The sequence below is a fragment of the Dendrobates tinctorius genome, unplaced genomic scaffold (genome assembly GCF_039654945.1).
Source record: "Dendrobates tinctorius isolate UK_male_01 unplaced genomic scaffold, ASM3965494v1 ptg000079l, whole genome shotgun sequence".
NCBI lineage: Eukaryota > Metazoa > Chordata > Amphibia > Anura > Dendrobatidae > Dendrobates > Dendrobates tinctorius.
Window position 1 is genome coordinate 10,687,501 of NW_027361747.1, and position 13,480 is coordinate 10,700,980.

Here is a 13,480-nt window from a genome sequence, read left to right on the forward strand (position 1 = left end):
TCAGGGGAAAAGCAAAAAGCATAAGAAACCCAAAAGGAAGGAACCAGATTCAGAGCCTAGCGAAAAGGAGAGCGGGTCTTCATCAGACACAGCCCGTCGTCCAGCTCCTTGTCGTCTGAAGAGGAAGGTCGCAGCTACTTCCCTATAGAAGAGACGGATAGCTTAATAAAGGCTATCAGAACCACTATGGGCCTAGTAAACACCAGGCCTAAGAGGACCATCCAGGATGCCATGTTTAGCAGGTTGGAGCAGAAGAAAAGGAGGTCATTTCCCATGAATGATAAAATCCAGGCACTCATACAGAGGGAATGGAAAGGCCAGAGAAGAAGGGCCTCCTAGCACCGAAAAGGAAATACCCTTTTGAGGAGCCAAGCTGTTCGTTTTGGGACAAGGCACCGAAAGTGGACGTAGCCATAGCGAAGGCCTCGAAAAAATTCTCTCTGCTGTTCGAGGACATGGGGATGCTGAAAGACCCTATGGATAAAAAAGCGGATACGTTCCTAAATGGAGCCTGGGAGGCAGCTGGAGGTGGACTAAAACCCGCTACAGCTGCCAATTGCACAGCCAGAGCCCTGATGGTGTAGCTGGACGACCAACTAAGGAACAAAACGCCAAGAGGAGCAATCCTGGACTCCGTCCCGCTAATGAGAGGAGCAGCAGCATTTCTAGCGGACGCATCCGCGGATTCAATCAGATTGACAGCCAGAGCAGCCTCATTCTCAAACGAAGCGCGAAGGGCGCTATGGTTCAAGTTCTGGACGGGAGACCTGCAAACAAAAACAAAGTTGTGCTCCATCCCCTGTGAAGGGGAATTCCTTTTCGGGCCTACACTGGACGATATACTCGAGAAAGCGGGGGATAAAAAGAAATCTTTGCCTAACCCATCCAATTTCCCCTTCAAACGCTTTCGGAGCAGGAAATTTATCCAGAGGAAGCCGCCTAAAAACTCCCAGGACAAGTGGGAAGATAGAAGAGGCAAAAGGAAGGGGTTCATGTTCGGAAAACCGGCTGACAAGAAGCAACCCCAATGAAGGTGTCTCCTAGGTAGGGGGAAGATTGAGCCTCTTCTTCCCGGCCTGGGAAAAGATATCAGACAGTTCTTGGATCCTAAGCATTACAAGTTAAAATTCCACACCTTACCCAAACCCTCTTTCTTAGTGACCCCACAGAGGCAGTCGATAGAAGAGCAAGTTGCAGTACAACAGGAGATTCAGACCCTGGTGGACAAAGCAGTGTTACAGGAAGTTCCCCTCCAAGAAAAAGGAGAAGGCTTCTATTCCCCTATCTTCTTGCGGAAGAAACCAGATGGGACATTCAGGACGATAGTAAACCTGAAAAGGTTAAACAAATGCTTAGTGATTCCTCCATTCAAGATGGAGACAATAAAATCCACGGTAAAGATATTGTTTCTAGCTTGTTACATGGCAGTACTCGACTTAAAAGACGCATACGGTCACGTCCCTATACACAGGGACTACCGCCGGATTCTCAGAATGGCAGTCACAATAGGGGGAGAAATAAAGCATTACCAATTCAAAGCCCTCCCATTTGGGCTGACCATCGCCCCAAGAGTATTCACGACTTCCTAGTAATAGGCAACTCCCCGAGCCATTGCAGAAACCAGTTGAACCAGACTATGGAATCTTTGTCCAACTTAGGTTGGCTGCTGAACCTACCGAAATCTCGGCTAATTCCGAGCCAGGTGCAAGAATATTTGGGCATAACCATGGATTCCATCAGGCAGGAGTGCCGCCTCCCTGAAGGGAAACGGCTACACATAGAGCAGCTAGCAACAGGAGCAATAACACAGACACTAATGACACTCAGGAAGGCCTTGCTCGGCTCAATGACAGCATGCCTACCAGCGGTCCAGAGGGCCCAAGCTCATACAAGAGATCTCCAGTGGGAGATACTAGAGGCAGAAATTTCTCTTCACGGAAATTTAGAAGGGCAGTTAAACATCTCACCCGTAACAGCTCGCTCTCTACAGTGGTGGATGGAACCATCCCACCTAGCCAGTAGGGTTCCTTGGGTGATACCGGTCTCGCAGATCCTTACTACAGACGCAAGCCCCAAGGGGTGGGGGGCTCACTGGGACAACCAAGTAGCACAAGGAGTCTGGACAGAGGACGAAAAGGCAGCCTCCTCAAATATGACGGAGCTATTAGCGGTGAAGCGCGCCCTCCTATATTTTCTAAACTCCCTCAGGGCCCACCACGTAAGAGTGTTCTCTGACAACAGCACGGTAGTTGCTTACTTAAATCATCAGGGGGGAACGAGATCCCGTACCCTTATGGACGTGACAAAGTCAATTTTCCACTTGGCAGAAGGGAACCTAGGCTCACTAACGGCATTACACATAAAAGGGTCAGATAGTGTGATGGCGGATTTTTTAAGCCGTACACAGCTGAGACAGGGCGAATGGGAGCTGAACCAGAAAGTTTTCATTCAGATCACGCAGCTATGGGGAAAACCCAACATAGACCTATTCGCCAACAAAACGAATCGGAAAGTGAAAACATTCTGCTCTATAGACTCATCCGGGGACCCATTAGCCCTGGACTCCCTTATGATCCCCTGGCACTTTCCCCTTGCATATGCGTTCCCACCAATAGTCTTGATTCCTTCAGTTCTGAGGAAGATTCGGGAGGACAAAGCGAGGGTAATACTAATAGCCCTCTTCTGGCCGAGAAGGACGTGGTTCTCGTGGCTGAGGAGAATGTCCATCTCCGATCCTTGGGTCCTCCCGGATATCCCGAACTTACTTTCCCAGGGCCCAGTACTGCACCCTCAGGCGGAGAATCTACACTTGACGGCCTGGAATTTGAAAGGGCTCTATTAATCAACAGAGGCTTCTCCCAAAATTTAGTATCCACGCTACTGCAAAGCAGGAAGCCGATAACCACTAAACAGTATGGGAGGGTCTGGGGAAAGTTCCTTTCAGTATCAAAGGCTAGTCCAAAGGGGAAGGTACCCATATCAAACATCCTAGAGGTCCTACAAAGGGGTTTAGAGAAAGGCCTAGCTACCAGCACACTAAAGGTTCAAGTGGCAGCCCTGGGGGCCCTATACAACTGTGACTTGGCGGGGAATCGTTGCGTGTCCAGGTTCATTAAGGCAGCCGGTAGATCCAGGCCCGTGGCTTCCCTAAACACCCCTCCCTGGGATCTAAACTTATACTCTCAGCCCTGACCAAGCCTCCCTTTGAGCCTTTGCAGAAAGCACCGCTGAAATTAATCTCTCAAGACCTCCCTCCTGGTAGCCCTCACATCAGCCCGTAGAAATAGCGACATCCAGGCCTTCTCAGCCTTTCCGCCATTCACACAGGTTCTGGACGAGAGGGTGATACTTAGAACAGACCCAGCCTATCTGCCGAAGGTAGCGTCCCGATTCCACAGAACCCAGGAAATCTCTCTCCCTTCATTTTGCCCCATCCCAAAAACAAGGGAGAAGAGACCTTGCACACATTAGATGTCAGGAGATGCCTAGTGGAATACTTAGCGGCAACCAGGGAGTGTAGGAAGGATAGGGCTTTTTGTCTGCTTCCAGGGGCCAAAGAAAGGGCGAAAGGCTTCAAAGAGCACGCTGGCGAGGTGGATAAGGGACGCCATCACCTTGTCATACTCGTCAGAAGGCGCGGACATCCCAGGCAGAATAACAGCCCATTCCACAAGAGCGGTGTCAACTTCCTGGGCAGAGAGAGCAGGCGTCTCCATTGAGCAGATATGTAGAGCCACTACTTGGTCCTCTCCTTCAACTTTCTTTAACCACTATCGGCTGGACCTAGCCACCTCCTCAGATCTAACCTTTGGTAGAAGGGTGCTGGAGGCAGTGGTCCCCCCTAATATAGTCTCTGCAATTCTCTCCGTGGTGCCGTCATGGGGGAAGGAGAAAATCGTAGTTACTTACCGTTAACGGTATTTCTCCGTTCCCATGACGGCACCCGTATATTCCCTCCCTACACGCGTGGGGTGCGCACTTATTGTAAATATAGTCAAAAAGTCACGTGGTGTCTCCTCTACGCAGTTTAATAATTAGAGAAATTCCTTTTTCTTAAAGTGTTGTGTTAGTATTAGGCTGAAGTTCCGTTAATGCTCTGTAAAACAACTGATGCGGGAGAGAGGTGCCGCCTTTTAATTGGTAGGTTTCCTGTCCCCGTGGGCCGGATCCCATCTCTCAGTGGTGCCGTTATGGGATCGGAGAAATACCGTTATCGGTAAGTAACTACGATTTTTACTGATATTTTTTTGTTGGCCAGGGACCGTATGATTACAGGAGTTAGGATGTAATTCTTTCCACTTATGGTGAGACGTTTTGATTTGTGTGTAGCTTTTTTTGTGTATTTTAACAATTTGTTGTTTCTTGGAGCTTTGCTTTACGAATCTTTTATTTTTCATGGTATCCACCAGTGTGTGCTCTTCTATTATTTGTAAGGCTCTGTCTTTTATTTTAGTACTTGTTTGCTATGTCAGCATGTAACACGTAGAGAGAACATGTGGATTGCTACATATAGAAAAACGGGCACGCTTTCAGGGGAAGTGGCAGTCCGAAGTCATGTCTGCCCGTGACTGGTTCAGCAGTTTCCGGCAGGTCTTATTGATGAGGGAAGGGCAAGGATGAACAATTGTTTAGACCTGACTTTATATATAAAGCGACTGCCTGATGTCGATTTGTGTAACTTATGTACATCTATCATTTTAGCGGTCCCCTTCTCGGTCATAAGCATGCTAGCCACACAGACCCTCATCCACAGAGGTAAGTGCTCCCTTCTTTATGGCTGATTATTCGGCTGTATTTGTATGTTTTCTTATTGACCCAATAACTTGTCTATGCAAACACGTATATTAAGATTTAGCAGTCTTGTCACTATTTTTGCCACTACTAACATGAAATTGTGGGAAAAAATCTTCAATTTTGCTGTGGCTTATCAAACAGTCGTGCTTGTTGTGGCAGTGACATGACTGCCCTGAAAATACCTTACAATCATGTGAAATTGTATACTAGTTAATGTTTTCTTGCAAATAATTTTTTTGTAAATTGTAGTAATAATAGATCACAAAGTTCCATGTCTGGATTGTGACAGGTACTGAACTTTAGTTTGTGTGTGCACAATAAAGCAATAAACCAATGCAAACAATGAGTTAATAAAGGGTGTACTGGGAGTGTTTCTCCATATGACTGTGAATGCTGGGAATCCAAGTATAACGAATACTGGGGCGAGTTCCCTGTTTGGAGTCCATAGGATACACGGGATTACGGCATACAGCTACACAAACGTTGAATGAAGTTGCGTTTTGATTGCAGTGATTGCCTCAAAAGGTTGTGCAACAAAATATTGTTAAGGGTACCATCATTTCTGTCCAGGCCTATTTCATGAGTTTTATTTTATTTTTTAAAATTCTGTGGAAGCATAGTTGAAAAGCAAAGTCTGACTTTCATTTTCATAGATTTTTTTATTGCGTTTGTCAGATACAAGTTATTTCTCTGACCATTGTGGGTTTTTCTGTCATTAAACGAGGAGTACCAACAATTTTGACCGTGTGTGTTTATGTATTATAAAATGTTGATTGTTAGTGATGCTACATCAGCGATATATACGTTGCATGTTACAGTTTTTTCTTTATTTCAATAACTACAGGGATTCTCACAACATCAACCAGATTCGGTCCGTTCCCAAAAGTAGCTTGTAAGTGCACTTTATTTTCGCTTGTGTCCTCTGTTCAGCAGAGCTTTTGATAGTTTTGCTGTTTTCATTGCTGACATTTGCAGAGAAATGCTACTGCCGACTAAGTGTATTGTGTCTATTTGTATATTCAATTTTATTTTTTATTTTTTTTCTGCAAGTTGCTGGTTTCCTTGGATACATCGCTGGAAAAGTTTCTTACATTAAACAATGCAGAGAGAAATTTCTGAAATTAGAAAATTCTCCAATGGCTGAAATTATTCGACAAGGACCAAGGGCTCAAACAATGTAAGATATTCTCTTGCTTATCATTTTACCATCTAAAACAAAGTTCTATCAATATTAAATTTAAAAAAAAATGGTAAAGGTAATGTTTACTACTGAATCGTCCATCATTAGTCAGTTTATTTGAACCCTTTGTAGCTCCCATGTAATGGGGGCTGTATAAGGCTATGTACCCACGTTGCAGAAATGCTGCGGAAATTTTCGCAACATTTCCGCACTCTTGCCGCAGGTAAAACGCATGTGAATTTGCATTTGTTTTCCCGCGGAAAACAAGCGTTTTGAAAGCGTTTTTCGCTTGCGCATTTCAAGCAATTAGCATCGCTTGGAATGTGATAGGTAGGGTGTTAAAATAATTTAAAAAAAAAATATATATATATATTGTTGTTCTCACCTTCCGACGGCCCCCGATCTGCTCTGCGGCGCTCCCGGCATCTTCCGGTCCCAGTAATGCTTTGCGCGAAGGATGTGAGATGACGTCACGCTCACGAGAGCGCGATGTCATTGAGGTTATTCTCGCAAAGCATTACTGGGACCGGAAGATGCCGGGAGCGCGGTGAGAGGGCAGGAAGGATTTCGGGGGACGCCGGAGGGCTAGTATAGCCCTATTTTTTTTTTTTTATTCTATTTTTTACAGGTTTATGGTACCGAGGGCCTGAAGGACAGTCTCCTCTCCTCCAGGGCCTGGGTACCATCTGCACATGATCCGCTTACTTTTGCGCATGGTGGGCATAGCATGCTGCGGATTTTACCGCAATACGATACCGCAGCGGTAAAATCCGCAGCATTGGCACAGCAATGCGGAATCCCATAGGATTGTATGGGATGCGTTTTCTTAGCATTTTTGCAGCGTTTTCGCAGTGGAAAATCGCCGTGAAAACTCAAAAAAAAAAAAAAAAAAAAAAGCAACGTGTGAACGCAGCCTGAGGCTGGGTCCACACGGCGGTAATATGGCAGCATTTTGGCATGTGTAGTGAACATAAAACTCAAGCTGCCCTTGATTCTAGGAAGCCATGCTTAGTTCTTTTGCCCCTCATAAATCTATGTAGAGTCCACATCTTGTGGACCCCATACAGTGGCTTAAGTAGCTATGTCCATCTCCTAAGTTTTTGGCAAGTCCGTTGGATGTGTCAAAAGTGAATAGCAGATAGTAGCCCTACCACTGGGATCTACATGTATCTGAAGAATCCGGTCTCGCTGCAGACTGCTGTGAATGGAGAGGTGCTTGGAATTACCATACTGATGAAGGGGTGTTCTGATCACCTCTCCACTGACCGCACTGAATATTTGGGCCTCGTTCTCAAGATAGATACGGGCCCCAGACAGGGACTCACAACTACTATGGATTTATGGCACATTCAGGGGATATCCTGTATATGTATAATGTAAAGTAAAATTCCTTTGTTTGGCCATACTGTGACCATCTGAAACTAAGCTAGATTGTTTTTGAGTCAAATCGATTCTCACCTCCTGACATATTTGCAAGTAGACTATTCAACTTTCTTTTTTTTTTTTTTTTTTTTTTTAAAGGTAAATTTTGCACTTCTCTTTACCACATTGGGAGATGTTACCAGTAGTGATGAGCGAACATGCTCGGATAAGGCGTCATGCTCGGGTGCTAACCAAGTGACTTCAGCGTGCTCGAATAATATATTCGAGTCCCCACGGCTGCATGTCTGGCAGCTGCTCGACTGCTGCAACATATGTGAAGATTGCCTAACAAAGAAAATATTTTTCCAGCACGCCAGTCACTCGTTTAGCACCTGAGCTTGCTCTGATAACACCAAATCCCAGCACGTTCACTCACCACTTGTTGCCAGTAACGTTGTGTGTTCAGCATGTGCGAGTGCCCACTGTTGTGCATCCGTCCTACTCATTCTCCCGATGAATAAGAGCGGTACCAGAATAGCCCTTTTAAGTTCTGGTTTGTTTATAGAACTGAAAATAATTTGGTCACTTTCTCACCATTTTGGGATCTTTTCACATTTCTTTTAGTGTTTTGTAAATAACTTTTCAGATTTCCCCCGCGTACAGACCATCCTTCTGAATTTTCCCACGCTGACGTCACAGCCCCGCCTCAGACTTTTGCCCCAGTAGCAGCTGAGCCGCCATCCAGTGTGTACTCTAGCAAGTATGAGTCCAATGTTGCTGAAGTGCCGTTCAGTGCATCCATGAGTGAGTCTTCACCCACTGGAATTGGAGATAACATTTTAGCAGGTAAGTGCTGATTGCTGTTATAGAACTATAGCCGCTTGGTTAGGCTCTTACTGTCAGTTGAGCAGATTGTGAAGACGGCACCAGAGCTCGTGCTTTACTGCAGCTCTATTCCATCCTCTTCTCGGTGTGGACATGTAAAGAATGGGAAATAGGATATCATGACCCCAGACTATTTATATACGTATGTGGCTCCTTCAAAGACAAGTCCATCGATACCTTTACATGAACAATCCGTTTTTTTCCTTTACTGAGAAATCGGCGTTTGAATTGATGATACTGAAGCGCTATTGTTAACCTGAAGCCTGTGTCACTTCAGCTCTAATCCGCTCTATGCGCCACCTTCTGCTTGACTGGCGCCTTTGCCTGAAGTAACGCAGCATAAAAGCTTTCAGTTAAGCCAGAGGAGGCCACGTAGGGCAAGGGATAGAGCTGGAGTGACAGAGGCTTTAGATTTACAAATAACTTTTCAGCCTCATTAGCATATGAGTTCAAACACCGATTTCTTAACAGTGGAGCTGACTGGCCATGTAAAGGTATTGCTGAACTTGTCTTTAAAAAAGCTAAAGTTAAGGGCGAAATCATGCTGACAGCTTTCCTTTAACGTTAAAGCTAGTTTTGTTATAGTGGTCGTATTGAACACTACACTATACTTGTTTCAGTCCTTTAAGGGAGTGAACTTCACTGCTCAAGGTTCAGTGACCTCCAATAACCTTTTATTTAAGACACACAAAAACTTTTAAGTGTTTGCAGGTTTTTTTTTTTAAATTTGCATTTGAAAATGTGTAATATTGTGTTTTATTATCCAGAGCCGGATCCAATTCTAGTAGAGCCCGGTAAACAGAAACCAATCACTTATGATGAGCTGAGGGACCAGAACAGAGAGCACTACCACAAGGCTGGCCTGACACCCCCTAGAGTGCCTGTACAGGAGAAGCAGCCGTGGAAAGAAGGTATCAAAATATAAATTTTATTTTTGTATTTAAAACACAAGGCTGTGGATATGGTTTGTTTGTTCTACTGGAAATCAAGCTTGTACAGAGGAGATTTAAATTTCCCTTTAACTGCTTACATGAAAAAATAACCCCAGTTACAATGTCATAAAGTCCAGAAAATACAGGGGGTATGGAAAGTTTTCAGACTTCTTTGTTTCATTGCAGTCATTTGGTAAATTCAAAGAAGTTCAAATTTTTTCTCATTAATGTACACTCTGCACCCCATCTTGACTGAACAAAAAACAGAAAAGTAGAAATTTTTGCAAATTTATTAGAAAAGAAAAACTGAAATATTACATGGTCATAAGTATTCAGACCCTTTGCTCAGACACTCATATTTAGGTCACATGCTGTCCACTTCCTTGTGATCCTCCTTGAGATGGTTCTACTCCTTCATTGGAGTCCAGCTGTGTTCAATTAAACTGATAGGGCTTGATCTGTTAAGGCACACACCTGTCTATATAAGACCTCACAGCTCACAGTGCATGTCAGACCAAATGAGAATCATGAGGTCAAAGGAACTGGCCAAGGAGCTCAGAGACAGAATTGTGGCAAGGCACAGATCTGGCCAAGGTTTCAAAAGAATTTCTGCAGTACTCAAGGTTCCTAAGAGCATAGTGGCCTCCATAATCCTTAAATAGAAGAAGTTTGGGACCACCAGAAATCTTCCTGGACCTGGCCGTCCAGCCAAACTGAGCAATCATGGGAGAAGAGCCCTGGTGAGAGAGGTAAAGAAGAACCCCAAGATCACTGTGGCTCCACAGATATGCAGTAGGGAGATGGGAGAAAGTTTCACAAAGTCAAATATCACTGCAGCCCTCCACCAGTCGGGCCTTTATGGCAGAGTGGCCCGACGGAAGCCTCTCCTCAGTGCCAGACATATGAAAGCCCGCATAGAGTTTGCTGAAAAACACATGAAGGACTCCCAGACTATGAGAAATAAGATTCTCTGGTCTGATGAGATGAAGATAGAACTTTTTGGTGATTCTAAGCGGTATGTGTGGAGAAAACCAGGCACTGCTATGGGGGTGTTTTTCAGCTGCAGGGACAGGATGACTGGTTGCAATTGAAGGAAACATGAATGTGGCCAAGTACAGAGATATCCTGGATGAAAACCTGTTCCAGAGTGCTCTGGACCTCAGACTTGGCCGAAGGTTCACCTTCCAACAAGACAATGACCCTAAGCACACAGCTAAAATAACAAAGCAGTGGCTTCAGAACAACTGTGACGATTCTTGACTGGACCAGCCAGAGCCCTGACCTAAACCCAATTGAGCATCTCTGGAGAGACCTGAAAATGGCTGTCCACCAATGTTCACCATCCAACCTGATGGAACTGGAGAGGATCTGTAAGGAAGAATGGCAGAAGATCCCCAAATCCAGGTGTGAAAAACTTGTTGCATCATTCCCAAGAAGACTCATGGCTGTACTAGCTCAAAACCATCTCAAGGAGGATCACAAGGAAATGGACAGCATGTGACTTAAATATGATGTCTGAGCAAAGGGGCTGAATATTTCAGTTTTTTTCTTTTAAAAAATTTGCTAAAATTTCTATTTTCTGTTTTGTTTTTTTTTGTTTTTTTTTTTCAGTCAAGATTGGGTGCAGAGTGTACATTAATGAGAAAAAATGAACTTTTTTTGAATTTACCAAATGGCTGCAATGAAACAAAGTGAAAAAATTAAAGCGTTCTGAATACTTTCCATACCCACTGTATCTCACTATGAGAAATCAAGAGTCTACCTTAGGGCTCATGTCTGAGCATGGATCGCTAATGCATGGACTGGCAGCGACACTCCTGACCCAAGTGGGTAGCCTATTTGAAAGACAAGAAGCTGTCTGGCTGAGGGTCTCCTTACCCAAGCGAATCTGTGCATTAGCAGGCCAATCTCGGCTGATGTACACAGACGTCTGAATGAGCCTTTAGACTTTCATCTGATTGTCTAGTAAATCCTGTCAGTGTTTTTCTGCCCTCCCCAATCATTGTAGGTGGGAATGTATCCTCAGGCCGGATTCTCAATATCCTACCTTATCTGCAGGTCTATTGACCTAAACTCATCCTCCTCATATATTCCTATGAGGCTGCAGAGTTTGGGCCATTTACGGAGATCCGTGGAAAAGCTGGGTCTGTAAATGTCACTCGAGAAAATGACCTGACAGTGTAGTCGATTGGGCGGATGAGATTGAGAATTTGAGCACAGTGAGCGACTTTAGAACTGGTGCAAAGAACAAGTGGTGTAGATGCCCACGACAACCAGTCAGGTCTCCAGCTTTGTTTCATGCCTCTGGAAATTTCGGGAGTGAGAGTTAATGCTCTCATTGTTCACATCCAATGTTCTGTAGATTAATCTTGGCTCTAAGACATTCGTCAGCAGCAGAATTCGCTGGGAGCAATGCTAATCGGCTGCACATTAAATACTCGTATGGGTTTCAATGGCGACCATGTAACATTACAGTCTACACTAGCTCATGCCATAAGCCGTACAGTTTAAGAGGGGTCTCTAACTAGTGCAATTAGCTTGTATTTAAAGGTCTATCAACTTACTCTGCACCCTCTTGTTACCTGTCCTATCTGAAGACTGCCATATCTGTCAAAGGGGTTCTCCCATTTTAGAAAACAATGGTTGTGTGTAGATATGAGCGGCTTGTGATTTGGCAGGAGCATGCTGTAAATAACCTGGAATCTGACACCTGTGGTTTTGCATTTCTGATATTTTTTTTTTTAAAAAGTAAATTTGCAAAACACATTTTTCTCAGAACACGTTGGTGGGTATTTGTCTCCTTGATCCAAAAAAAAAAATTGTTTTCTGTGTTTTAGTGAAGAAGAACAAATATGGCGACGTGTGGGAAGAATGAATCCTCTGCAACACACCAAATATTGTCATCTGTAGTAACTATTCCTTATGTTGGCACTCAATAAATGAAAGCAAAATGCATAACAGAACTCAGATTTATAGTGTGTATTATATTATTTGTGCATTATGTTGCTGAAACTATAAAATTGCTATTTCTGTTGGATAGAATGGCTTTATTTTAGCACATTAAAATTTAATTTTTTTTGTAAATGTTTCCTCTTGACTGTTTATAACAACTGGATCAGTGAATGTACACAGCGGTCCAATCTGTGGTAAATTGGTGCACCCTGCTTGACACATTAGATACTTTCTTCCTGCTGAGAAAGTGTCAGGTTTGCTGTAGGCAGATTTAATACATATTGCTAAGCAAAAATTGCAGTCTGACGTTTTGCTAATTGCACACTTAAGAATTGACCGCAACAGAATACCACATCCTAGTTATTATGCAAATTAGATTTAAGTGTCATAATATAATAATTTTTTTTTTTTTTTAAATAAACTCATGGATAGTATTGTTTTAGGACATCTACATGGGGTTGTGGTTGCGGTACATCTCTAGCTGTGGTAATTCACACAATGATTGCCTTTTATTACTCACTTGCTCATTGTTATAGTTTCTCATGCAGGTATATGGACTGCAAGCTATATATTTAAAAGCACTTTTCAATTTTACTAGCAGTTTGTTCTCAAGACCTACATATACCTTTATAAACACCAATTCCATATAATACAGGTGCTTCTCACAATATTAGAATATCATCAAAACATTAATTATTTCAGTTCTTCAATACAAAAAGTGAAACTTGTATATTATATAGAGTCATTACAAGCAGAGTGATCTATTTCAAGTGTTTATTTCTGTTAATGTTGATTATGGCTTACAGCCAATAATAGCCCAAAAGTCATTCTCTCAGTAAATTAGCTTGAAAAGTGATTTTAAAATCCGAAATGCTGGCCTACTGAAATGTATGATCAGTAAATGCACTCAATACTTGGTCGGGGCTCCTTTTGCATCAATTACTGCATCAATGCGGTGTGGCATGGAGGCGATCAACCTGTGGCACTGCTGAGGTGTTATGGAAGCCCAGGTTGCTTTGCTAGCAGCCTTCAGCTTGTCTGCATTGTTGGATCTGGTGTCTCTCATCTTCCTCTTGACAATACATCATAGATTCTCTATGGGGTTAAGGTCAGGCGAGATTTCTGGCCAATCAAGCACAATGATACTGTTGTTTTTAAACCAGGTATTGGTACTTTTGGCAGTGTGGACAGGTGCCAAGTCTTGTTGGAGAATTAAATTTCCATCTCCAAAAAGCTTGTCAGCAGAGAGAAGCATGAAGTGCTCTAAAATTTCCTGGTAGATGGCTGGGCTGACACTGGTGTTCATAAAACACAGTGGACCTACACCAGCAGATGACATGGCTCCCCAAACCATCACTGACTGTGGAAACTTCAC

At 43.6% G+C, this 13,480-nt stretch overlaps 1 protein-coding gene across 1 annotated transcript in view; it reads left to right on the plus strand.

Moving 5' to 3' along the window:
- The window catches only part of OCIAD1 (OCIA domain containing 1), a 25,115-nt gene extending 12,878 nt beyond the window's left edge, over positions 1-12,237 (plus strand). The window contains exons 3-8 of the mRNA XM_073583512.1: positions 4,702-4,755; positions 5,639-5,686; positions 5,845-5,971; positions 7,983-8,182; positions 8,989-9,132; positions 11,991-12,237. Coding sequence (XP_073439613.1) covers positions 4,702-4,755; positions 5,639-5,686; positions 5,845-5,971; positions 7,983-8,182; positions 8,989-9,132; positions 11,991-12,028 — 611 coding nt within the window. The 3' untranslated portion in view covers positions 12,029-12,237. The remainder of the gene's footprint in view (positions 1-4,701; positions 4,756-5,638; positions 5,687-5,844; positions 5,972-7,982; positions 8,183-8,988; positions 9,133-11,990) is intronic.
- The last annotated feature ends 1,243 nt before the right edge of the window (positions 12,238-13,480 follow it).